Genomic DNA, 25509 nt, shown 5'->3' with positions numbered 1-25509 from the left:
GCTAGAGGACATACAGAGGCACCCTCAGCTACCTCCCTCTGCCATGGGTTTCCAAGGGCCTAGCTAGCCCATCTGGAGCAGAAACATGTTAGCCAGGCTGCATGGGGATGTAACTGGGTTGATGCAGTTGGCCACCGGCTGCCTTTGCACAGGAACGTTGGCAATCCAGGAGGGAGGACAATGCTTCCCACCCCCAAGCCCTCCCTCCCCTCCCCTCTGGCACCTGGAACATCAACAGTCCTATAAAATTGAAATTGGCAACCTGAGAAGAAGTCGATCACGCTACCCAGTGTGAAAGACTACAGGCTGGTTGCCTCCTGTCCTGGCCGTGGGAATCCTCCCAGCGTAAATGGCAACTCCCATCTTGACAAACCCTTGGCACATAAAACTGGGTCTGTTGATCGGCCACTTTCTAGGTCACCTGGAGGGATTCTTCCAGTCCTGCCTGAATCCACCCAACTGCACAATCTTTTCACACCCAGGAGACAGCTTTGGGCTGGACACATCTCAGAAGAGCCGGGGAGACCCCTTGTAGCCCAACCTGGAGCCACCTCACTTCTGAGTCCCCAGATGTACCTCTTGCTTGGTTGGAGGATTCCTTTCAACTTTTGTTGAAAAATAATTCAGCTGAGAAAAAGCACCTGTCTGCCCCACCTTTCATTGAACCTGGCCAATTTTGGGCTGGCCATGTTTAGTTTCACAAGAATGATGGGAACTCTACTTGGTTTAGTTACCGAATCTTGGAAGCCTGGTGGGACTTTCCCTCCCTCTTGCACCCAGGACAGTTACAGTGATATCATTCTCTCCTGCTTCAAAAATCCCTTCCCTCCCCCATCCAACCTGTGGCTCACTTTACATCATTGTGCTGGACCAGTATATATTCAGCTGCTCCGTTTTATATCTAGTTTAGGAAGTAAGAACTGTGTTAGTGTATTCAGCATTTACAGGGTTAATACAGCACCATTAGTAGCATTGCATGTAAGAACATGTAGCATTTACAGGGTTAAACATTATTTCCTCAAGAGATGCCTTATGGGAATTGTAGTCTAACTGTTTAGTGAATACCATGCTTTCAAGGTAAGTGGATGGAGTTTTCATAGTTTATTGCAGGACTTCCTGCCTTTGTCTTTGTATTATCTCTCTGGATGAACCCTGGCATGTGGCTGGGGATATCACGCTCCATTTTCAACATGTAACTTTGCACAGGATGGAAAGTTCATCATTCCTTTACCTAATGAGATGGGCCCAAGTTACAACCTTGCATTCCGGATGGACATTTGCTGTAACCGTTATTGACCTTGGATGCTTGTGAATAAAGTAATTTGTTTATTCCCATTTCATTTGCGTTTATTCTGGCTGTTTCAAGTGGGATCAACAATCACATCTCTACTTGAGACGGAACAAGCATCCCTGAGAAATGTAACCCCTTCAGAAGAGGTAATGAGGCAACTGGACTTTATTTTTCTTTGAAGACATTTCACTTCTCATCCAAGAAGCTTCTTCAAAGAAAAACAAGAAAGTCCAGTTGCCTTGTGGGGGGGAAAAAGTGCATCTTTGGATCTTCTTGGTGTAGTTCCGTGGTGGCGAACCTATGACATGCGTGCCACAGGTGGCACGCAGAGCCCTCTCTGTAGGAACGCGAACCATCGCCCCAGTCCTAGGCCTTCAGCTGGGTTTTATAAAACCTTTTCGCTTTAGGCCTCCGTCGCCGTGTGCAAAAAAAACAAAAAAAGGTTCAATCAATGAATCAATTTCATCTCGCGGGGAAAAAAAAGATCTCGCAAAGTTGGAATTGATTGATTGAACTTTTTAGTCCCACCCAGTCTGCCATTACCACCGCAGCCACGCCCACCCAATGGGCCATGCCCACCTGGCACCCGATGATACATAAGTGGGGTCTGGGTTGCAGTTTGGGCACTTGGTCTCTAAAAGGTTCGCCATCACTGGTCTAGTTACTGGAACTTGGAAGCCTCATGGAACCTTCCTTCCCTCTCTCTCGCACCCAGGACAATTTAACCTCCTTTCTCATCTGCTTTAATAATATTTCCCGCCCTTCCTTCCCCCGTCCAACCTGTGTCTCCCATTACAGCGTCCCTGAGAAGTGGCTGTCTGGTCAGTGACTTCAGAAGAATCTTTCTGATTCAACCTTATTTCCTCCCTACCTTGAGAGAGTTTTTGCTTCTCCTGTTCTCAGCCAAGGGACCTTCAAACCTCTTTGTCTCAACTCCACAAAGTATTTGTTCTTCAGTGTGTAAATGAGTTGACACACGTTATGGTGGATAAATTGCAATTTAGCCCAGTGGCTTCTAGCAGATTCTGTGACGTTCCCCCTTCAATTACATTAACCAAAACCTGCATTCAAAGTTTTATTTAAAATTATTTTTATTAATATATTAATGAGATAAGCGGAGTATATTCTGGGTTTTTTTTCATATTTTTCAAAAACCATTACAAAACATGCATCTTCATATCGAATTCTCTATTGCTTTTGTTACTTGGAATTGTTACAAATAGAACAGAAAAGAAAGGAAAAGAGAAAAAAACAAGAAAAGAAAAGCAACCACCCCCAAACAATATAGATAAATACTTAATTTCTGAGTTCCCATGGAGATATCTGCGGCAGGGCGATCAAGCACATATTTCAATCAGAGAATTCTTGAAAACAAGAAAATAATAAGGCACTGAAACATTATTATTTATTTTCTTCCACCTGTTTCATTTGGATGAAATGCTTGACTGTTTCCTTCAAAGGGGCTTTTGAGAGTTTTTTTCAAACTTTCCCCGGGACTCTGGTTGCTTAAGAAGCTTTGCCCGAACATTTTGGGCGTCTTCCACAGCATCATCAAGAAAGCTGTTCAGAAAACGATAGGTGACAACGTATGAACTCGCTCCACCAAACAGAGAACCAAGAACAGGTATAAAATCAAGAGCCACTTCCACAATCGACACAGCTACCCAAAGAGACGACTTCATCAAGAGAGAAAATACCAACTCTTCGTTTATTGTATTGGCTAACGGGGTTTTCTTGATAGCCGACCTCAACTCTTCAAATCCTATTCCCGTCTGAGGTGCCAGAAAACGGAGGGACTGGTTGTCTAAGCCAAACACCTGGCAGAAATGTCTCAGGGCATCTATCAAAATCCCAACATCACAAACCATAGAGAGTCCTGGGACAGGCATTGCTCCACAAACACAAGATACCCACGCTACCTTCTTTATATAGGCTTTCATTAGCTCTTTTTTCTTCATCAATTCATCCTCAGAGAAAATATGCACAGCCAGTGTTAAAATTTGTTTCTTGTGCTCAGGAAGTACAGTGGTCATTGTCTCTTGCAGGCGAGGGAAATCATACATCTGTGTATGACGGTTGGATATCAGAAATACTCTTTTAGAAAGCCCAGTTTCCTCTTCCAAAGTATCTTCACAGTAGTTCCTGATGGCCGACAGGGTTTTCATCTCATCAAAATCCCTTTTCGTACTTTCATTGTTAATACTCTGATCGATCTGGGCACACACGTAATAAAACTTCTTTTTCATTCTCTGTATTTCCTTTGCCAGCAAAACATTGTTTTCAGTGAAGCGATGGGAAACAATGATAATAAAGACATCATATCTTTCAAACTGGACCTTCTTCATATATTCCGCTGCCCGAAATTTAGGTGTTCCGATCCCTGGAAGGTCCCATAATTTAATATTGGGAAAAGAAGGATAAGGATATGCCTTTGGCACTTTGGTTCCTTCTACTGATCCAACCTCGGCTGCGTCATCATCATCCTCCATGACTCCTTGGAAGGCATTGATAAAGGAGGATTTACCAACACCCGCATCTCCAGTAATTGCAATATCAAGGGGCAGATTTTGCATTTCATTTAAACGCTTTTGGTATTCAGCTGCCACTTTGAGAACACTGCCCTGATTCAAATCGCTCCTTAAGTCTTCAAATTCTTTCCTTAGATAATCCTTTGCAGCTAGATTGCCCATTGTTGCTCTCTGTTCGGTGCAGATTATCTGGAAAAGGAAAAGAAACATTGGGAAACCAGATAGGTCTTGGCAGTGGGAATTTGGGTTGAACCTGGAGTAGGTCACCAAGAATATCGTGGGCAGCCAAGAAAGCACCAATGGATCATCAAATGAATCAACACAGAGTTTTGACCGAGGTGCAAATGTCCAGGTTCTGTCCTACTTCTGGACACGTGATGTGAAGACCCAGCTGTCTGACGGTGGGAAAAGTGGAAGGGAAGAACAGAAGGGGACAAAGAGCAGCAAAGGGGTGAATTCAATTACAGCGGAACTGAATGCACCATTAGGACTCTTGAAAGAATATATTCAGGACAGGAGGTCTTGGAGAATATGTATTTATGTAGTCAGTAGGGGATGAAAATTATTTGATGGCATAAAATCGGTTAAAAAAGTAAACATAACTGGAGAAGGTGGATGGCTTGGGAAAGGAAATGAAAGTGAGTAATTTCATATCTCTCTGCTTGCCCTTCATGTCTACAAACCTCTAGCTACTAAATCTTGGAAGCCTGATGGTGATGTAAATCCCTCCCTCCCTCATGTGTGTGTATGAATTTGTTTTTCAACTCCACCTCATCTTTTCTTAGGTTTATTTCTTTTGCACAATTTGAATCCCCTCTAACTGTACATTTCAGTCATCCCACCAGGTTTCAGTCATGGCAACACTATTCTACCTGCCCTCGTGTACTAGTGCTTCAGGTTCACCCTGTGTGTCCGTTATAATTTGTGCATTAGTGTATAGGCATCTGAGTCCTTTTTGACTGACCCAGTGTTGGCTTCCTACATTTCCTCTTTCGTATTTGAATTCCCCTACTTTCTTAACACTTGACCGATTGCCTCGAGTTTTATCCTTATAAAATTTGGTCTTCCTTCACCTCTATTCTATTTTCAGAGTGGCTAGACTTGTCTCCAGACTCTTTGTTTTTTCTTCCAGATCCTTAACATTCTCCTCAAATGCTTCAATTAGTTTATATTTAGAACAGAATCAACTAAGAGTTGTCACTGAGGCTCAAATATCCAGACTCAAACTATTCTAGTTTGGACACATTATATGAAGATCCAGCTCCAAGGGTCTGAGGGTGGAAAAAGTGGAAAGAAAGGGAAGAAAAGGATGAAAAGCAGAAAGGGAACTGGACTTAATTACAATGGAACTGACCGCACAATTAGTGGGTCTTGAAAGAACACGTTAGGAACAGATTGTCATGAAGAAAATCTATTTAGGTGGCCACTAGGTAAAGGTAAAGGTTCCCCCGCACATGCGTGCTAGTCGTTTCCGACTCTAGGGGCCGGTGCTCATCTCCGTTTCAAAGCCGAAGAGCCAGCGCTTGTCCGAGGACGTCTCCGTGATCATGTGGCCGGCATGACTAGACGCCAAAGGCGCATGGAACGCTGTTACCTTCCCACCGTAGTGGTTCCTATTTTTCTACTTGCATTTTTATGTGCTTTCGAACTGCTAGGTTGGCAGAAGCTGGGACAAGTAACAGGCGCTCACTCTGTTATGCGGCACTCGGGATTCGACCCGCCAAACTGCCGACCTTCTGATCGACAAGCTCAGCGTCCTAACCCACTGAGCAACCGCGTCCTTAACCTTTTATTAGGAAATCAGAAAAAAAATCTTTCTTTTTAGCTTCGCTGAGTTCTGGCTTGTGGAAGGCAAGGGTTTATATAAAGTTCTGAGCTGAGAGCACAAGGGCCCTGAACTCATGACTCTTGTGAATGGTGACTCTTTCCCCCCTCCCCCTCTCTAAGTTTTTCTCCAAAACAAAGCCAAGAGAGAAAACTTCTGCCCTCGGAACCTGAAGCAGATGCACCTCGTCATCGACAAGATTATGATGCATTCACACCTGAAATACAAAGGTAAGGACTTGCTACCCAGTTCGCTTGGAGGGCCGGATGACGGTTCTGGAAAGGGAATGCAGTTCAAGTGGGCAGTGGACAAAGCGAGACTCTCTTGATTCTGATATGAGGAAAATGAGACGCTGGCATGGTTTCTGAAGGAACTAATCCAATATTAAATCTTCTTGCGTGTGAAAAACCGCCTTTGCAAACAAAAATAAGCAGATGGTGCTGACTTTCTATGTAGAGTTTTTAGGATGGATTCGAGCAATACAGATCTTTTACAGAAGATGTGCAAGATATTTTATGAATGGACCAGCCCAGGGTAGGCAACCTTGGCTCTTTTAGGACTCGTGGACTTTAGCTCTCAGAATTCCTGAGCCAGCTATGCTGGCTCAGGAATTCTGGGAGTTGAAGTCCACGAGTCCTAAAAGAGCCAAGGTTGCCTACCTCTGGACCAGCCAATATTGGAAGGGCTGTGTCTGGATCAAAGCATTCTGGCCATGGATTGGGAGCATATAATTTTGATTCAGAAGCAGATCCGGAGTATGTGTTTTTTCTGGCAGAATTGTGGGATGGGAGACAGCAGGGAAAATTCAAGGCCATCTGGATTGGTGCGTGGGATCAAATGTAGAAGAAATTTGGGACCCAGAAGGTAAGGAGCTAGGTTTTCTAACTAACTGATGACCGTAGCTGTTCCTGGCAGCCATTCGATGCTCAGATGCTGTTGCACTGGATGCTGTGTAGAATCGGTCAGCTGCTAGCAGATAAAGTCCTTCGGGAAAGGGCGGTATATAAATCTAAATAAATAAATAAAATAAATAAATAAACTTTGGAGGATGAACATGCCCACCTGAAGGCAAGCTCCTTATTCAACAGGCTCACATTCAGAGGAGTCCCCCCCACCCCCCCAGAAAAGAAAAGAAAAATATATTCACTCGCTAACAGAAACCTGGATTCACATTTTTCTGTACGGCTCAGCCTGACAAAAGACAGGAAAACCTAGAAGTTCCACTTTTTTCCTACTAGGTACTCTTTCCATGCTTGAATGTAACATTTTCCCCGGCCTGCCACACAGCTACCTGGACACAGAGGTCAACCTGTTCTTACTGCCTTTCATGGATTGTGAAACAGATGATGTGCTACCCAGAGCAAGTGAGTCAAGAATTCACTTCCCAGCCTTTTCTTGCCCTTAGGTCAGAACGCAAAGCTCCTCGGTTCCCTTCTTCCAGATTGGCCCCCCTCTCCAAATAAAACATCCAAGTAGAGCAAATGTGCAAAACATTTCAAGGTGAAACATCCCAACCTCTATTCCGGTTGAAAAACAGGGCGGGCCAACCACATTCCGGAGTCGGATCACTTCAGATTCACCGTGAACCAACCCTTCTGGATGTGGGAATACGTTGACCTTGAAATGTTTTGAACACATCTTGCCCCCAAGATAAAAGATGACAAACCTGAATTTAAGATACCTATTTAATTAGAGCATCCTGACTTTGAGCAATTGCTTCCATTATGGAAGTTTGCATGGGTTTTTTTGAGCAGAACGTGTGGAGAGAAGATACTGCCTTTCCCTACTTTTACATCTAACGCAACATGCTGTTTCTCTTCGAAAGAAAGAAAATCTGAACTGAGCGTTGCATTTTACTAGGCAGGCAGAAGTGCTTAATAGACAATTTTAATGAGAAACGGGGAGGAAAAGACAAGGTTGCTTTTTTTCCTGACAGATTTGTGCTCAGCATAATACGTTGTATCATTCTGTCGCAATAAGATCCTTTATAGAATTTGGGGGCTTCCATTTCTTTGAATATTGAATCAGGCAGGGATTCGTGTCCTAAGAGAAGGGGAAGCTTGCTAAAGATATGGGGATGATAGCCGTAGCTTCCATGTTCCCGTGGGATCGTTCGCAATCTTTTGGGGAGGGTTGCATTTGTTGGCCGTGCCAAAAAAGGGGAGCAAACACCCCGTCTTCCGTTTACTTTTCTACAGCCCCAGGAAGTGGCCCTCTCTTCTCCCTCCTTCCCGGATACAAAGGACACCCCAGCTTCCAGTCCCTGATTGCCAAGCTTCGGAGCCAGATGATGTCCATGTCCCGGCCTCAGCTCTCCCATACCATCCTGACGGAAAAGAACTGGTAAGCATGTGTTTAACTGCAGCTAAGGCCGGCGGGAGTGGTGGCAGCTGAGATCAGTTCATCCTTGTTCCACCTTGGAGGAAGGAGCTAATCGGCGTGCGCTAGGTCCGTGATGGCGAACCTATGGCACGCGTGCCACAGGTGGCACGCAGAACCCTCTTTGGGGGCACGCACGCCATCGCCCCACTCCTAGGCCTTCAGCTGGGTTTTATAAAACCTTTTCGCTTTAGGCCTCCGCTGCTGTGTGCAAAAGAAAAAAAAAGGTTTAATCAATCAATTTCAACTTCTCGCGGGAAAAGATCTCACGAAGTTGGAACTGATTGAACTTTTTAGTCCCACCCAGTCTGGCGTTACCACCGCAGCCACGCCCACCCAACGGGCCACACCCACCCAATGGGCCACACCCACCCACCCACCCGACGATACATAAATGGGGTTTGGGTTGCAGTTTAGGCACTCGTTCGCCATCACTGCTCTAGGTCTTGCTTGCATCTGACACCACAGGCTTTGCCAGTGAAGGTCCGCACCATACTGGAGAACTTTGACCACGTGGACATTGGCCTGAACTTTGACCTTTTTCCTCCCCTCAGGTTCCACTATGCAGCCCGCATCTGGGATGGCGTCAAGAAGTCCTCTGCTCTCTCCGAGTATAGTCGGCTGTTGGCGTGAGCACACCGTCTCCATACTGGAACCGTTGAGAGGCAGCTCCAGCCCTGAGCTGGAGCAGACCAGGCTATCTGCCCCCTCATGCCAAGGCACATGCCAAGGATGATGGGTCCCGCACAGAGAGGGGAGCTGCACTCCTTGGGTGGTGCCAGGCAGGCTATAAGGGGAAAAACACAGGGGTGGCTTTGCAGGGTCCCTAGAAGGACGGCCATTCTGCCTCCTGCTCAAAATGGATCTTGGGATCTGGCCTAGACCGGGAGGGCTTCTCCTGTACTAAAAGGCCATTCCAGACCTGCCAGGCCCTTTGAACAAGGAAGCGTTCAAAGACCATCTCCAATCTCCTTAGTGGGAGGGGGGAGGGGACAGTGGGACTCTGCTGCACTGGAATAGCAGGTGAGGCCAAAGGTTGATGGGAAGTTAGTGCTGTTTGTGTAGTCACAGGGTCTCCACCCTCCTTCGGTGTGTTATTCATAGAAGCTTTCCTTTTGTGGGGCGTGTATCTTGCCTCTTATCTCTCTCTCCCAGCCTTTGTCCCTTCCCCGTTTGGCCCCATTCTTCCCCGTCTGCTGATGCAAACTGGACAGACCTCTCCTTTTTGCATGGATGGTTATTCTTGTTTAATAAACTTGTAGAAGCCACTTCAGTTTTGGTGGAATTTTTCACACACACACACACACACACACACACTGCTGTGTTACCACCTGTACTTGACAAGTGCAGGAATTTCCTTTTCATTCAAACTTGCTGTTCTTAAAAACTGTGTTTGCTGTTGAAAGGAAAATAATCTTCCTTGGGACTTAAAAAGTAAATAAGCTAGCTTGCTCATATTAGAAGTGAAAGAGCAACTTTTGAATGCTCCGTTGTCCTTCTACACAGGTTCATAAAATGTGCAACTCTCCCAACCGTTCACAGAAAAACGCATTTGCTTTTATTCTTTTTATTTCATTCATTTTAAGAAATTTGTTTGGCCGGCCAAACACTCGCACAAAGGTGGCTGAACGGCATGTATCAACGTAGTAGAAAAAGTGTTTTGATTGATAACGTAGCATGAAGTCATTGGCTCCCAGCAGTCACACAGATTTTTCTCTACGATGGATCTGTCTCCAGTCCGATCTTTCAGGTCAGCCAACAGCGCCCTCATCACCACTATAACTGAATCTATCCACCTCACTGAGGATCTCTTTCCTTCAACTTTTCCCAGCGTTGGAGCCTTCTCCAGAGAATAATAGAAGAATAATAAGAGTTGGAAGGAAGCTTGGAGGCCTTTTAGTCCAACCTCCTGCCATTCCAGACAAGTGGCTGCACAGTCTCTTCTTAAAAGCCTCCAGTGATGGAGCACCCAACAACTTCTGGAGGCAAGCTGTTCCACTGGTTAATTGTCCTCACCGTTAGGAAGTTTCTCCTTAGTTCTAGGCTGTTTCTCTCTCTCTCTAATATGCTAATAATAATTTGCGTAATGTGTCCAAAGTAGGATAATTTGAGCCTGGTCATTTTAGCCTTGAGTAAGAACTGTCACAGGGAATGCCGTAGCTGGCACAATTCTGATCTTTGTAGGTGTAGACACGAGTAACTTCCAACAGCTTCATGGCTGTTCTCTTGGGTCAGGGGTAGGCAACCTTGGCTCTTTTATGACTCGTGGACTTCAGCTCCCAGAATTCCTGAGCCAGCCATGCTGAGGGGAAAGGGAGAGGTTTCCAAGCTGAGCCATGCTGGCTCAGGAATTCTGGGAGTTGAAGTCCACGAGTCATAAAAGAGCCAAGGTTGTCTACCCCTGTCCTGGGTGGTCGCCTATGGCCTGTTTCTTGACTGCTTGTGGCTTTATTGTTGAATATCTGAGAGAAGCATTAAAATTCATGATCATCTTGAAACAATTCATTCAACCTGAGGGCCATCCGGGTTTTAGGAAATCTAAAAGATTATTGGTACCAATCTGCAATTTAATAAATTAGCTCAGCTTCAATCAAGGACAGTAAGGAAGTCTAATTTTACAATTTAAAAAACAGATCATTGCAAGAAGGCCTTTGGTCGATGAAAATGAAGGTGTTATCCATTCAATCAGGTCCAACCCTTGGCGATTCTATGGGCCAGGTTTCTCCACATCTGATCTAGTACTATTTTGAGTTTCTCTATGTTCTAACTCGTGTCAGCTTTGATGGTTTGGTCAGTTAAAGAATGTGTCAGACATAGGAAATCCTAAAAACGGGACAATTTGTGCTTTCCAAATTCAAACCAACTTCATCCTTATTTGTCCTTATTTCCCCCAAAGAACACTGGGAAGCATAGTTTTGCAGTGGTGGCATAATTATATCCTGGAATCCACCATACTCACTCTTTTTATATCTTGCGATAAATGGAAATAAAGTAGCCCACCTCTCGGCTATCATAAAAAAAATTAAATTTGAATTTGAAATTGTATTATGATGCGGTTGCCTTGACGTGGGTTAGTGATTGGCTTAATTTAACTAATAAGAGAATACTTCATCTTGAGGGATGGGATTTGGTATATGGATGGCATGCATATTTGCTTTACGATAAGAAGGTGGACAGGGCTTTTAAATCCCATATTCTTAGAAGTGCTTTATTGCGTGTCTGGAAAAAGTATTATTATAAGTTAAATTATAAAATACCGATTTGGGGAATTCCTGGACACGCGATAGAGGGCGTATCTATGGGAGTGAGTATGGATATGGTTTCCTACAAGGAATTACTTAGATTGCAAGGGAATGATTGGCAACTTAAATCATTAGATGAGTTAAGACAAGAAAACATAAGTTACTCTTGGTTTCAATATACCCAATTATTTATTTGTTTATTTATTTTATTACATTTATATACCGCCCTTTCCCGAAGGACTCAGGGCGGTTTACAGGGTGATTAAAAAACCAAGATACAAAAGTTAAAAACAAATTTAAAAAAAATTATATTTGTCCCTGCATAAATAAAACCCCAGTTAAAATTAAGATTAGTTCTCAGCCTGGGCCAGAGAGCTCGAAGAGCCAGGTCTTCAGGTCCCGGCGGAATGAACGGAGGTCGGGGGCAGTCCTCAGCTCCACTGGCAGCTGGTTCCAAAGGGCAGGCGCCCCCACTGAGAAGGCCCTATCCCTGGGTGTCGTCCGCCGGCAATCTCTTACCGGTGGCACCCTGAGAAGACCCTCCCTGTGGGAGCGCACTGGACGAAGGGAACTTGAAAGCTAGGTGGAAAAGGTTGGCATCACAATTACAGATCAAAATTTAGTAAAACAAATTAGAGATTTAAATTGTGCACATAAAAAGAGGATATATAATGCTTTAATTGAATTGGATTCGGAAACGGAATTAGGTTTTTTTAATTTTTATTTTATTTTAATTCCATTTATATCCCGCCCTTCTCCGAAGACTCAGGGCGGCTTACAAGCTTAGCAGTAGCCTTCATTCTATGTATATGCCTGCTTATTAGGGCTTTCACACACACACCCAAGCGGCATTATTACAAAGTCAGCTTAATTGCCCCCAACAATCTGGGTCCTCATTTTACCTACCTCGGAAGGATGGAAGGCTGAGTCAACCATGAGCCTGGTGGGACTCGAACCTGCACTAATTGCAGGCAGCTGGTGTTACTTAAGGAGGCATTAGCCCACTGCTCCACCAAGGCTCCTAGTTAAAGATTGTATGATAAAGTGGGCACAAAATATTCAGGAACCAATTTCGTTGGACACTTGGGAGATAATTTGGGTCAGAAATGTTAAATTTACTCAGGCTCAAAACTTAAGAGAAAATTTTTATAAAATGTTTTATAGATGGCATCTGGATCCCAAGAAGTTGTCTAACATGTATCCTAATTTACAGTCTAAATGTTGGAGATGTGGTAGTTTAGAAGCCACCTATTTTCACATGTGGTGGACTTGTAGAAATATAAAAGCTTTCTGGATCAAAATTTGGTGGAACATTCAAAAGATTTTTAAGAGAAAGATAAAGTTTTCTCCGCAATTGTTTCTATTGGGTATTGTTGTAGATTGCGATGTTAAAGAAACCAATTTGATGTTGAATATGATAACAGCAGCACGGTTACTGGTGGGACAATATTGGAAGAAGGATAGTTTGCCTACTATAGAAGAATGGGTGTTTAAAGTTTCGAATCTTGCAGAAATGTCTAAGATTTCTGCTTACTTGAAAGATCATTCACAGGAAAGATATATTTCAGTTTGGAGGAGATGGATAAATTATATTCAGAACAAATATGGGACTAAAAAGTTCCATTTAGCTTATGAGTAGATTTTAGTGGGATATTGTTATTGGTACTTTGTATGTATTTATGTTAAAGGGGAGTTAAAGCACATTATGAATTTGGTTAATTGTATATTATGCATAATTTTTTATTTACAGTAGAATATGATTATTGTAACTATAATCCTGTATTTAGCTCTGGGAAGTGGGGGGGGAAGTGGGCGGGTTTGGGGTGGGGGGGATTTGGGGATATATTGTAAAACTTTGTTTTTGTAAAACTCTTTAATAAAAAAAAATATAAATTATTGCAAAAGGCGAAGTTTTGTGCTTCTTGTCTCTTTTCCTCTCTTCTAGTTGGTGAATTTAGTTAACGGGCTTGTGAAAATACAAAGTGTTTTGATTCAGTACAATTAACACTAATTGAGCGCACATTCCCAACCTGTTCCTCAAGGTCTGAATTCCTTTAGACCTCAGAATCAAAAGCCTTGATGAAAACTTCTTGAGCATCTTTGGCCACTTCATCCAGGCAGCTCTTGAGCATGTAGTGGGTGGTAGCAAAGGAGATCCCTCCAGCTGCCACGGAACCAAATATGGGTACCATGCTGATGAAGAACTTCGTATACTTTAGTGCTCCACCGCCAGCTTTGGTGAGCAGCTTTAGAACTAAGTCTTTGGAGATCTCTTTAGCTAAGGGTGACTCGATTACCTCTTTGATCTCCTCCACAGGCTTGTTGGCCTTCTTAGCCAACCTGGTGAGAGACTCCTCATCCAGACCAAAACTGTGGAGGTATTTTGAGAGGTATTTGATCAGGATGGTTACATCACAGGTTACGCTGAGGCCTGGAATAGGCACAGCACCCACTCCACCGGAGAGGATAGCCAGCTTCCAGATCTCTTTTTCTAAAGCCATCTTCTTTTTCTGCAGGATGCTTAGAGAGATGTTTGGCAAGGCCAGGAGAAAAGCATGTCTCTTATGGCTTGGCAGTTCCTTTCCCAAGGTTTCTTCCAGGATCCTGAAGTCATATTTATCTAACTCCCAGTTGGAGAGAAGGAACACTCTGGAATCGGGCATTTCCGTGTCCTTTAAGTGCACCTGGCAATTTTCTCGTATCTGCCCCAGTATAGCCTCCTCATTGTAAGCTTGTGGCCGGCGTTTTCTGCTGGCCTCCAAATCTGCATCCACTTTGGAGCGCACAAAATAGAAATGCTTCCCCTGGCGACGGATTTCCTGTGCCAGCCGGACATGGTTGTGCGTGAAGCGTTCTGAGGCAATAAGGATGAAGAAGTCGTAGCGGGAGAAGTGAACCTGCTCCAGGTAAGGTTTGGTGCAGAATGTTGGCGTTCCAATTCCAGGCAGATCCCACAGAGTGACATTGCGGTACTTGGGGTGTGGGTAAGGTGTGGGCTCCTCTGTGGTCTCCACTACCCCAGTGGGGGCAGAAGCAGCTTCGTCATCTCCTAACCCTCGGATGGCATTGACAAAGGAGGACTTCCCTGAGCCAGATTCTCCAGCGACTGCTATGTTCAAGCGGGCGTTCTCCAGGACCTGAAGGTTTTCCATAACCTTGGAAATGGCTCGGTCCATTCTCCCTTCTTCCAGAGCATCCTTAATCTCTTCAATCTCTTCATCGTCTTTGAAAAAATCATCCTGCTCATTGGGTGGTATGAACTGATCCTGCCTTGCCATAACAAAGCCTAGGAGAAAAGGAGAGGAAAGAAGGACAATGCAGGTGGACCTCAACATACGACCACAACATTGCTGCTGTTAAGCAAGACATTTAAGTGAGTTTTGCTCCATTTTACGACCTTCCTTGCTGCAGTTGTTCAGTGAAGCACTGCAGTTGATAAGTTAGCAACCCGGTTGTTAAGCGAATCGGGCTTCCCCATTGACTTTGCTTGTCAGAAGGTCGCAAAAGGGGAATCACGTGACCCCCCCCCAGGACGCTGCAACCGTCATAAATATCAACCAGTTGCCAAGCCTCTGAATTTTGATCACACGATGATGGGGATACTGCAAAGATTGCAACTGTGAAAAAAGGTCCTAAATCACTTTTTTCAATGCCGTTGCAACTTTGAACGGTTACTGAATGAACTGTTAGTTCACATATCACGCTAAGTCTTGCATTCTTTGATTTAGCTGATAACCGGGACAACGACTGAAATTTTGTCGAAACTTCTGTGGACTCTTTCCACTGGATTGTGCTTCTTTGTCTACCTCATCAGCCTTTTGCACCCCTCTCTCTCTCTCTCTCTCTCTCTCTCTCTCTCTCTCTCTCTCTCTCTCACCTCCCTCGCAGAGTTGTTGTAGGAAAACGGAGGAGGAACGAAGCATTAAGCTTGAGCTGCTGAACTAAAGGCAGAATAATAAAGGCTCCTTTCCTCTCCCCCCCCCTGCACCCTCAATTCTCTGACCCAAGGCAATTTGTTTCTTTTAAGCTTGCAACATTCCCCCCCCCCCGCTTGTCCCCCATTTGCCTCTGCAACCCACAGGCAGATTTCTTTGGCCCCATCCCTCTGCATCCCTTCCCCATTTTCTCCCTCTCCTCTAAACTGATCCAGTCGCACAGAATGGGAGCGATCCCTGGTCCTTTGGGCAAATAATAATAATAATAATAATAATAATAATAATAATAATAATAATAATAATAATAATAATAATAATAAAAACCTTGGAGGTCATCTAGTCCAACCCCCTGCTATCTTATTTCCAACAAGTGGCTGTCCAATCTCTTCTTAAAAACTTCCAGTGTTGGAGCATTCACCACTTCTGGAGGCAGGCTGTTCCACTGGTTAATTGTTCCAACTGTCAGGAAGTTTCTCCTTAGTTCTAGGTTCCTTCTCTCCTTGATTAGTTTCCATCTGTTGCTTCTTGTCCTGCCTTCAGGGACTTGGGACAAGAGCTTGACTCCCTCTTCTTTGGGGCAGGCCCTGAGATATTGGAACACTGCTATCATGTCACCCCTCGCCCTTCTCTTCATTAAACTAGACATACCCAATTCCAGCAAACGTTCCTTATACGTTTTAGCCTCCAGTCCCCTAATCGTCTTTGTTGCTCTTCTCTGTACCCTTTCTAGAGTCTCGACATCTTTTTTTTACACGGTAGCGACCAAAAATGGATGCAGTATTCCAAGTGTGGCCTTACCAAGGCGTTGCAAAGTGCTATTAATACTTTTACACTTGGATGTAGAGGGTTTTAGTGTATTCATTCACTTTTACATGGTCAGGAAGGCCTGGAAACCTCTGTCCCAAAGAGTCAACATCCCCCGCCCCCATAAGTTTGGCCAAGAGCGGGGGCGAGCTCCGTGGCGGCGGCCCCACCATCGGAGCTTGCTGGGATGCGCTCTCCCCGCTGCGCATTTCCGCTGACGCTGACTTTTACCTGGCGCCAGAGAGCTCGGGAGCCGAAGCGCTTTCTCGTCGCGACAACTTCGGAGCTGCCTTAACCTGCTTCTCGCCTCTGGACGCTCGTCTGAATTCGCCCAGAGGTTTTATGCGGTGGCGCTGCTGCCCCCGCCTGGAAGGAACTCGTTCGTGGGAAGCCCAGGCGCTCCCCAGCTGAAGGGCGGACAGCTCCCCGGAATTTTGGGCGTTTGGCACGAATCTGGGATGGAAAGGGAGAGAGAGAGAGAGGGAGAGAGAGGGAGGAGGGGAAAAGAGAGAAGACAAAGAAGAGGAAAAACAGAGAGAAAGAGAAGAGAGAAAGAGGGGAAAAGGGGGGGAAGAGAGAGGGAAACAAAGAGAGAGGACAAAGAAGAGAGGAAAAACAGAGCGAGAGAAACAGAAGAGAGAGAGAAGGGAAAGAGACAAAGAGAAAGAGAGGGCAAAGAAGAGAAAGGAGAAACAGCGAGAGAAAGAGAGGAGAGAGAGAGAGAGAGAGAGAGAGAGAAAGAGAGAGAGAGAGAGAGAGAGAGAGAGAGAGAGAGAGAGAGAGAGAATAGCGGACGACCTTATTCTCCAAATTACCAATGCTGGATTTTTAAAACTCAAATCTGAGTTTTTCGATCCCTGTCTGGGTTTCTAGGGGTTTCCCCTACCCCTCTCTTGAAATGTAATGAAATCTAAGTGTTTCTACGCAATGCATTATATTAAATGGATAAAAATAATGTGGTTTAAAACCGATAGAGTGTGGGGGGTTTTCCCCCTTCTTATCTGCCCCCCCCAGGAAAATCTGGAAAGAATTAGACCCATTCTTGGAGCAAGAGCAGAGGCACACTGGCAACCGAGATATAGAGGAGCAACAACAAGCTCTGCAACCCATGAGGAGAAATATCGAACCTCACAACAACTGTGTTCATATGGGAAGCTTAGATGATATTGACCCAGCTCCAATGTCAAGTTGACATCTGGCATTTCTACCATCTAGCCAATCAACCAAGCCAGACCACCTTGCCTCTGAGAACCCCATACAGTTGATGACCTGGAACATAGCTGGCTGGAAAGGGATGGTTGATAGTGGACTAATGAGCTTTCTCTCTAGATTTGACGTAATAGCCTTTCAAGAAACCTGGCTAACCGAAGTGGACGAACCAGTACAATTGCCAGGCTTTCAGGGATGGGCCTCCCCAGCCCTAAAAACAAAGAACAAAGGGAGACCCTCTGGTGGGCTATGCATTCTTATAAAGCAAGAGTTGCAATGGCAGCGAGAGAAATTATATAACGAAGATAAGTATCCGTACTTTCTAGCTGTCAGATTTGAATATGACCAGTTTGAGTTAATATTGGTAAATTTTAATTTAATTTTAATTTAATAATATTTGTATACCGCCCTTCTCCCTGAGGACTCAGGGCAGTTCACAGGGCAGAATAAAATACCAAATACAAACATTAAAAAAAAGATTAAATGATTGCCCAAGTTAAAACAATTAGAATAAAATTCTAAAACACCAAGTTAAAATTAAGACACCAAAAATAAAAAAAAACCCACCAATCCCCATCAGGCTAGGCCGGCTTGAACAAACAGAAACGTCTTGAGATCGCGACGAAAGGAGCGAAGATCGGGCGCCATCCGGAGCTCTACCGGTAGCTGATTCCACAGCTCCGGGGCGCCCACAGAGAAGGATCTCCCCCTGGGGGCCACCAATCGACATTCTCTGATCGGCGGCACCCTGAGGAGGCCCTCTCTGTGGGAACGCACAGGGCGCAGGGAGCTTGATGCCGGCAGCAGATGTTCCCCAAGGTACTCCGGCCCCATGCCATGGAGGGATGTGCTTGGAGGAATGTGTACATGGGATGTGCTTGGAGGAATGTGTACATTCCTCCAAGCACATCCCACCACTATAATTCTGAATATTGGATGGGCTTGGAAGTTATCCTAGAAGATATATCTATACTGTACCCTCAGTCCATAGTGGTATTATTAGGAGACCTGAACGCTAGACTGGGTCCCTCTCTGTATGAGCTTGCCCAGAAGAAGGGAATCCCAGGGGAGTTCTTTGATAACCATCCTCAGTGGCTCTTGAGAGACTGTAAAAGTAATGCCGCTGGCCTGCTCCTAGTCTCCTTAATTTTTAAGGGTAATCTCCAAATTTTGGGAGGTAAGGACAAGAATTATACATACCCTTATACATACCACTCAGCCAATTCAAGTAGTGTACTGGATCTCTTTTTTGTGTCTAGAGATAAGGCTGACCTCTTCTCAGAGGTCACAGTACACCTTAGCGACAATAGCGACCATCAGCCTGTAAGTGTGACATTGCAAGGCCGCTCAGATTTAAGACCATATAACATGGCTGACAAATGGCTCACCAAAAAGGTAGAGGTGACCCAAAATAAAAGGTTAATTTGGGCCAAAGTTGATACTAAGGCAATATTAGAATGCCTTAAAACAGAGAATGCTACTAAGTGGGCTAGAACAATACAGTCATCTACTACTGACTGGATGTCATCCTTCAATGCATTCTCCAATCTTTGTAACATACTGAAGAAACACCTAACAGCTAAACCTACTACAAAAAGAGCCCAAGTGGGTAGACCTCGCTGGTTTGATCCTGATTGCCAGGGACTGAAAAAGAAATTGAAGGCAGCCATGAGGCTTGCCCAGAGGAATCCTACTGCCCATATACAAGCTAAGATGCTGCATACAAGAAGGGAATATAAAAAAAACTATAACATTAAAGAAAAAACATTTTGCCATTTCAATCTGGTCAGAACTTGAGTTGGCTGCCAGAAGTCATAATTCAGTATTATTTTGGCACTCTGTAGCAGGTATCCTGAAGGAACGGAGATTTGCATTTGACATACCAATCTCTGCTGCGGACTGGGAGAATTATTATCAGTGTTTGTTTGCCCCCACTGAACCGGTAAAGAAATTATTTTTAAACAGTGATTTGGTAAATCCTAGAACTCTCCCCCCTTGGCCACCAGTCTCAGAAAAGGAGATACAGTCCATCATTAAAAGCTTAAAGAGCAATAAAGCCCCAGGCGAGGATTTTTTACCAGCAGAATTATTTAAGAAATTTCCCAACTGGTGGGGCCCTGTATTAGCAGGTCTTTTTACACACATAAATAATACCTGCCATATACCAGATGGGTGGAAGATGGCAATAGTTGTCCCCATATATAAAAAGGGGAATAAAAATGATCCTAGTAATTATAGGCCCATCAGCCTGATTGACATTGTAGCAAAAATATATCCTAGGTACCTTTTGAACAGAATTGAAATCTGGGTAGAGGAAAACAACATCCTCAGAGAAGAACAAGCAGGTTTTAGACAAAACAGATCTACTATTGATAACTGCTTTGTCTTGAACCATCTAATTGCCAAATATGCCTGTAAGAGGAGACCCCCGTTTGCTGTTTTCATAGACCTTACAGCAGCATTTGATATGGTAAATAGAGACATGCTATGGAGTAAATTGACATCTCTTAAAATAGAACCCAGACTCCTGGCTTTGATTAAAGCCCTTTACACAAGTACCTGTTTGAGGGTGCGGTATGGGGTTAATGGGGCCCTGACTAACAGGATTCACACAAATAAAGGGATAAGGCAAGGGTGTATCCTGGCCCCATTATTATTTAATTTATACATCAATGACTTGCCAGGGTTAATGAAAGATACCATGGTACACATGCCAATGATCCTAAATACCTACTGTAACAGCTTGCTTTATGCTGATGATATGATTTTATTATCATACTCACAAGTAGGATTACGTAGACTATTAAGAAGATTCAGCTCTTATTGCCAGAATAACTCTCTAATCATTAGCAAATCTAAATCGAAAATAATGGTGTTTGGAAGAAACCATCAGAGACATAAGTGGCAATTAGATGGTGAACCAATTGAGCAGGTTAATACCTTTGTATATTTGGGAGTAACTTTTTCCAAGACTGGATCTTGGGCCTGCCATCATCAACGGAGTATATTTAGAGCAAAAGCCCGTTTGAATTTATTGCTCAAACTAAAGAACCATAGTTACCCAGGGTCCCTAGCTCCATTACTCAAGGTTTATAAGGCTAGGTTTACCACAATGCTCTTGTATGGAGCAGAAATTTGGGGTCTTTACTTAACCACAGTCCTAGAACAAACACAGTCCCAGCATTTGAGATGTATTTTGGGTGTAGATCCAAGAACATCTGCTGCAGCAGTTAGAGCTGAATTGGGAATTCATACAATTCAGGCATTATCTAAAATTAGAGCTTATAACTACTGGTGCAAAGTTAATGAAATGGAGACTGATAGACTCCCCCAAATTATGCCTACTAGAGCAAATAAAACTACAATCACAAATCTCCTGGATCACCAAACTAACAAATTTTGTAAGAAGCTGTGGCCTTCCTGTCTCTTGCGTAACAGGAGAACAATCTAAAAAAAGAGTTGCCCAAAGAATTAAGGATATAGAAGCACAAACTGATATAGCTATCCTTAGTAAGGTGGGTAACTTGAAATGGCTGAGTAAATACAAATGTACTTTTCAAGTGGACAGTTATTTGAAGTTACAACTCCCAAAACATTTTAGGGAGATATTTACGAGAGCGAGATTCGAACAGCTTGACACAATGGTCAGATATGGGAGATTTCATGCTATACCGTACAATGAGCGTCTCTGCATATGCGGAGCGGCAGAGGTAGAGGACCTGGCTCACATCCTATTTGACTGTTGTCTGTATAAGAGGGTGAGAGACAGGTATCTTGGTCTATATACCAAACGAATGACCCATTGGGATCCCCATATCAAAATAACTTACCTTATGTCCGGTCAGAACTTGAAAATAACATTTAACGTAGCACAGTATTTAAACAAAATGATCCGGTTAAGATCTGCATATGTGGGACTGATTGGGGTAGATTGCAAGGGCGACTCCGAAATATAATGTTATCATATTTTATCTATATCTTAAATTATTGTACATTATTACAATTTCATTTTAGATTGTATTTTATTACTATTTTATCTTAAATTGTATTTTATTTTAATTCCATTTTAAATTGTATTTTATCAAATTCCATTTTAAATTGTATTTTATCAAATTCCATTTTAAATTGTATTTTATCAAATTCCATTTTGGATTGCTTTTATCAAGTTTTGGTGATGGTTTGTTGCTGGAACTTTGCACTTTGATATGGCCCAAGGGCTAATCAATTTTTTATGGGGTTAGGGAGAGGGGTGGGAGACAGGGGTTGTCTGGCTATGGGGGGTGGCCAATCAACCATGGCTCAGGCCAGACTTGGGTCTGACCGCGCGGGGGGAGAACAGGGTGTGGTTGTCTCCGGGGCTCATGAGAGGGTCGTGGGATTACCGATTCCCACGACGGGGAATGGCAGCAGGTGGATAGACAGAGGGCCGTATCGTTACCAGGAGGGCCGTCTCTGCTATTTGCAAGCGGTGAGGCGCTCCGACCCTCTGCCTCTTCCCCGAGGTTCCAGGAGCGAGGATGTGCAGCCTCCTGAGCTCCGGCTGGTATACCTGAATGCCAGGTCCGTGGTTAACAAAGCTCCCCTCGTTAGGGATTTAGTTGAGGGTGAGCACGCGGACCTGGCTTGCATAACGGAGACTTGGTTGGGCCCAGAGGGTGGGGTCCCTTTGGTTGACCTTTGCCCACCAGGCTTCCGGGTGCTACACCGGCCACGAGCTCAAGGTAGGGGTGGGGGTGTGGCGGTGACTATTAGGGAGACCTTATGTCCGCGGGAGACCACCGTTCCTCAGATAGTCGGGTGTGAGTCTCTCTTTGTGAGATTTGGTTCTGGGGCGCAGTTGGGCTTGCTGCTGGTGCACATTTCACCTAGTCGTGCAGCGGCAGCCCTGCCCGAGCTGCTTGATATCCTCTCAGGGTTGGTGGTTGAGTTCCCCAAACTTATAGTTTTGGGAGACTTCAATCTACCATCCCTGGGAGGCTCATCTGAGCTAGCTCGGGAGTTCATGGCTTCCATGACGGCCATGGACCTGACGCAAGTAATTTCTGAACCAACTCATGAGGGAGGCCACACCCTTGACCTGATTTTCTTATCTGGATGGTGGTTGGATGATCTTGGTGGGGGCTCTCCATTTATTATGCCCCTGTCATGGACCGATCATCACCTCCTGCGGCTGGTCTTCCGTTTTGCCACCCCCCCGCCGTGGGGGTAGGAAGCCTATTAGATGGTACCGCCCCAGACGCTTAATGGATCCTGATAGATTCCAAGCAGCGCTGGGGTCCCCACCTGCCTCCATTGCTCACAACTCGGCGGATGCCTTAGTGGAAGCCTGGGAAAGGGCAGCCACTGAGGCACTTGACCGGGTTGTACCCTTGCGGCCCCTGACCCGGTGCAGATCCCAGCGAGCTCCATGATTCTCCGCGGAGCTCCGGGAGATGAAGCGTCGGAAACGGGGCCTAGAGAGCTGCTGGAGGTCTAGCCGATCTGAATCCGACCGGTTGTGGTTAAGAACCTATATTAGGTCTTATCTCGCAGCAATGAGGGTGGCGAGGTGTAATTACTTCTCTACCCTCATCGCGTCCGCAGATAATCGCCCGGCCGCCCTGTTTAGGGTGACTTGCTCCCTTCTTAATCAGGAGGTGAGGGAGGATCCCTTGCAGGGTCGTGCCGAGGAATTTAGTCAACATCTGTCGGATAAAATCGCTCGGATTCGGACCGGTTTGGACTCCAGCTGGGCAGAGTCTGGCGATCAGGACATGGGCGGTCTTGTCAATGTTATTTGGGAGGAGTTTGATTCTGTGACCCCTGATGAAGTGGACAGGATTATGGGGAGGCTGAGCTCCACCACATGTTTATTGGATCCGTGCCCTTCCTGGCTGGTCTATGCAGCTAGGGAGAGGACACGAGGCTGGCTCCAGGCGGTTATATCTGCTTCTTGAGTGAGGGTTATTTCCCCACCATCTTGAAGGAGGCGGTGGTGAGACCTCTCCTCAAGAAGCCTGCCTTGGACCCAGCTGTATTGAACAACTTTCATCCAGTCTCCAACCTTCGCTTTCTTGCGAAGGTTGTTGAGAGTGTGGTGGCGCATCAGCTCCCTCTGGTCCTGGATGAAGCGGATCATTTGGACCCTTACCAATTGGGTTTCAGGCCCGGGTACAGCACGGAGACGGCATTGGTCGCTCTGGTGAATGATCTCTGGAGGGCTCGGGATAGGGGATATTCCTCTGTCCTGGTCTCATTAGACCTCTCGGCGGCTTTCGATACCATCGACCATGGTATCTTGCTGCGGGGTCTCAGGGGATTGGGAGTGGGAGGCACGGTTCTTCAGTGGTTCTCCTCCTATCTCCTGGGACGCTCGCAGTCGGTGTTGGCAGGGGGGCAGAGATCGGCCCCTAGGTCTCTCGTTTGTGGAGTTCCTCAGGGGTCGGTTCTCTCGCCTCTCCTGTTCAACATCTACATGAAACCGCTGGGTGAGATCATTCGTGGTTTTGGAGTTGGGTATCATCAATACGCCGATGATACCCAACTTTTCATTTCGACCCCAAACCACCCCAGTGATGCCCTCGCTGTGATGTTCCGTTGCCTGGAGGCGGTTCGGGTCTGGATGGGGAGGAACAGACTTCAACTCAACCCTGACAAGACTGAGTGGCTGTACATTCCGGCATCCCGGGACATTCAAAATGTTCCATCGCTTTCTATGGGGGGGTGAGCTCTTACCCCCCGTGGATAGGGCTCACAACTTGGGAGTCCTCCTAGATTCACGACTTACCCTGGAAGACCATATAGTGGCCGTGACTAGGGGGGCTTTCGCCCAGGTTCGCCTGGTGCGCCAGTTGCGGCCCTATCTGGACCGGGATGCCCTGTGTACGGTCACTCATGCGCTCGTGACCTCTCGCCTAGACTATTGTAATGCTCTCTACATGGGGCTTCCCTTGAAGACCACTCGGAGGCTCCAACTGGTACAGAATGCGGCCGCGAGAGTTGTCTTGGGAGTTTCCCGGTACTCCCATGTTACACCTTTGCTCCGCAAGCTGCATTGGTTACCAGTTGTCTTCCGGGTCAGGTTCAAGGTCTTGGTTATGATCTTTAAGTCCTTACATAGCATGGGTCAGGGATACCTCGAGGACCACCTGCTGCCGGCATCAACTCCCCTCCGCCCTGTGCGTGCCCACAGAGAGGGCCTCCTCAGGGTGCCTCCGGTCAGGGAATGTCGACTGGTGGCCCCCAGGGGGAGGGCCTTCTCTGTGGGTGCTCCGGCATTATGGAACCAACTGCCGGTTGAGCTCCGGATGGCATCGGACCTCCGATCCTTCCGTCGCGGGTTGAAGACCCACTTGTTTGAGTTAGCTGGTCTGGCCTGATGGGGAATATGGGTTTTTTAATTGGTTTTTTATTATTCTATTACTGTATTTTAATTGGGCATGGTTTAATTCTCTTTTAATTTTTGTATAGCTATTTATATATGCCCTGTGAACCGCCCTGAGTCCCTAGGGAGAAGGGCGGTATAGAAATCAAATAAATGAAATAAAGTTGTTGTTGTTGTATAGGCATCTGAGTCCTTTTTGACTGACCCAGTGTTGGCTTCCTACATTTCCTCTTTCGTATTTGAATTCCCCTACTTTCTTAACACTTGACCGATTGCCTCGAGTTTTATCCTTATAAAATTTGGTCTTTCTTCACCTCTATTGTATTTTCAGAGTGGCTAGACTTGTCTCCAGACTCTGTTTTTTCTTCCAGATCCTTAACATTCTCCTCAAATGCTTCAATTAGTTTATATTTAGAACAGAATCAACTAAGAGTTGTCACTGAGGCTCAAATATCCAGACTCAAATTATTCTAGTTTGGACACATTATATGAAGATCCAGCTCCAAGGGTCTGAGGGTGGAAAAAGTGGAAAGGAAGGGAAGAAAAGGATGAAAAGCAGAAAGGGAACTGGACTTAATTACAATGGAACTGACCGCACAATTAGTGGGTCTTGAAAGAACACGTTAGGAACAGATTGTCATGAAGAAAATCTATTTAGGTGGCCACTAGGTAAAGGTAAAGGTTCCCCCGCACATGCGTGCTAGTCGTTTCCAACTCTAGGGGCCGGTGCTCATCTCCGTTTCAAAGCCGAAGAGCCAGCGCTTGTCCGAGGACGTCTCCGTGGTCATGTGGTCATGACTAGATGCCAAAGGCGCACAGAAAGCTGTTGTTGTGATTCAGGGTCAGCCTGTGGGTTCGGCAGTTGGGTCGGACGACTCAGAGGAGGAGGAGGGGGGTGTTGAAGAGCTTGCTGAGGGGATTGGACAGCTTGAT

General features: G+C 45.4%; 5 protein-coding genes across 7 annotated transcripts in view; 1 reads left to right on the top strand and 4 right to left on the bottom strand.

Annotated features, from left to right (window-relative positions):
• The window catches only part of LOC310644329 (interferon-inducible GTPase 5-like), a 133104-nt gene that overhangs the window by 65061 nt on the left and 42534 nt on the right, over positions 1-25509 (bottom strand). The gene's annotated exons all lie outside the window — the stretch shown is intronic.
• LOC310644325 (interferon-inducible GTPase 5-like) overlaps positions 1-25509 on the bottom strand; it is a 65956-nt gene that overhangs the window by 3613 nt on the left and 36834 nt on the right. The window lies entirely within an intron of this gene.
• Positions 2412-25509, bottom strand: part of LOC310644323 (interferon-inducible GTPase 5-like) — a 41920-nt gene continuing 18822 nt past the window's right edge. For both annotated transcript variants that reach the window (XM_083369193.1, XM_083369194.1), the window contains exon 2: positions 2412-4008. In XM_083369193.1, the coding sequence (XP_083225319.1) occupies positions 2746-3981 (1236 nt within the window). In that variant the 5' untranslated portion in view covers positions 3982-4008 and the 3' untranslated portion in view covers positions 2412-2745. The remainder of the gene's footprint in view (positions 4009-25509) is intronic.
• LOC310644341 (nonsense-mediated mRNA decay factor SMG9-like) lies at positions 5748-9334 on the top strand. 2 transcript variants are annotated; one of them, XM_083369222.1, is made up of 4 exons: positions 5748-5874; positions 6883-7008; positions 7843-7987; positions 8578-9334. In XM_083369222.1, exons 1-4 carry the CDS (start codon positions 5823-5825, stop codon positions 8654-8656), a joined length of 402 nt encoding a protein of 133 aa, XP_083225348.1. In that variant the 5' UTR covers positions 5748-5822; the 3' UTR covers positions 8657-9334. The 2 variants fall into 2 exon arrangements, with proteins under 2 accessions (XP_083225348.1, XP_083225349.1); XM_083369223.1 differs by lacking the exon at positions 5748-5874 and adding an exon at positions 6188-6508 and having other exon boundaries at positions 8578-9333.
• Positions 13235-25509, bottom strand: part of LOC310644778 (uncharacterized protein) — a 28938-nt gene continuing 16663 nt past the window's right edge. The window contains exons 2-3 of the mRNA XM_083370082.1: positions 16236-16344; positions 13235-14551 (exon numbers count right to left, since the gene is read on the bottom strand). Coding sequence (XP_083226208.1) covers positions 13320-14551; positions 16236-16344 — 1341 coding nt within the window. The 3' untranslated portion in view covers positions 13235-13319. The remainder of the gene's footprint in view (positions 14552-16235; positions 16345-25509) is intronic.

The sequence above is a fragment of the Vipera ursinii genome (assembly GCF_947247035.1).
Source record: "Vipera ursinii genome assembly, chromosome: 9".
In the NCBI taxonomy this organism is placed as follows: Eukaryota; Metazoa; Chordata; class Lepidosauria; order Squamata; family Viperidae; genus Vipera; species Vipera ursinii.
Note: the sequence above shows the minus strand (reverse complement) of the source record. Positions and strands in the feature narration are given on the sequence as shown.

Excerpts from the sequence above, each read along its gene's own strand:
- LOC310644341 (XM_083369222.1), top strand. The coding sequence starts at position 5,823 with ATGCACCTCGTCATCGACAAGATTATGATGCATTCACACCTGAAATAC. Across the intron at positions 5,875-6,882 it reads TTCACACCTGAAATACAAAG|GTACTCTTTCCATGCTTGAA; the intron begins GTAAGGACTTGC and ends TTTTCCTACTAG. Across the intron at positions 7,988-8,577 it reads ATCCTGACGGAAAAGAACTG|GTTCCACTATGCAGCCCGCA; the intron begins GTAAGCATGTGT and ends TCCTCCCCTCAG.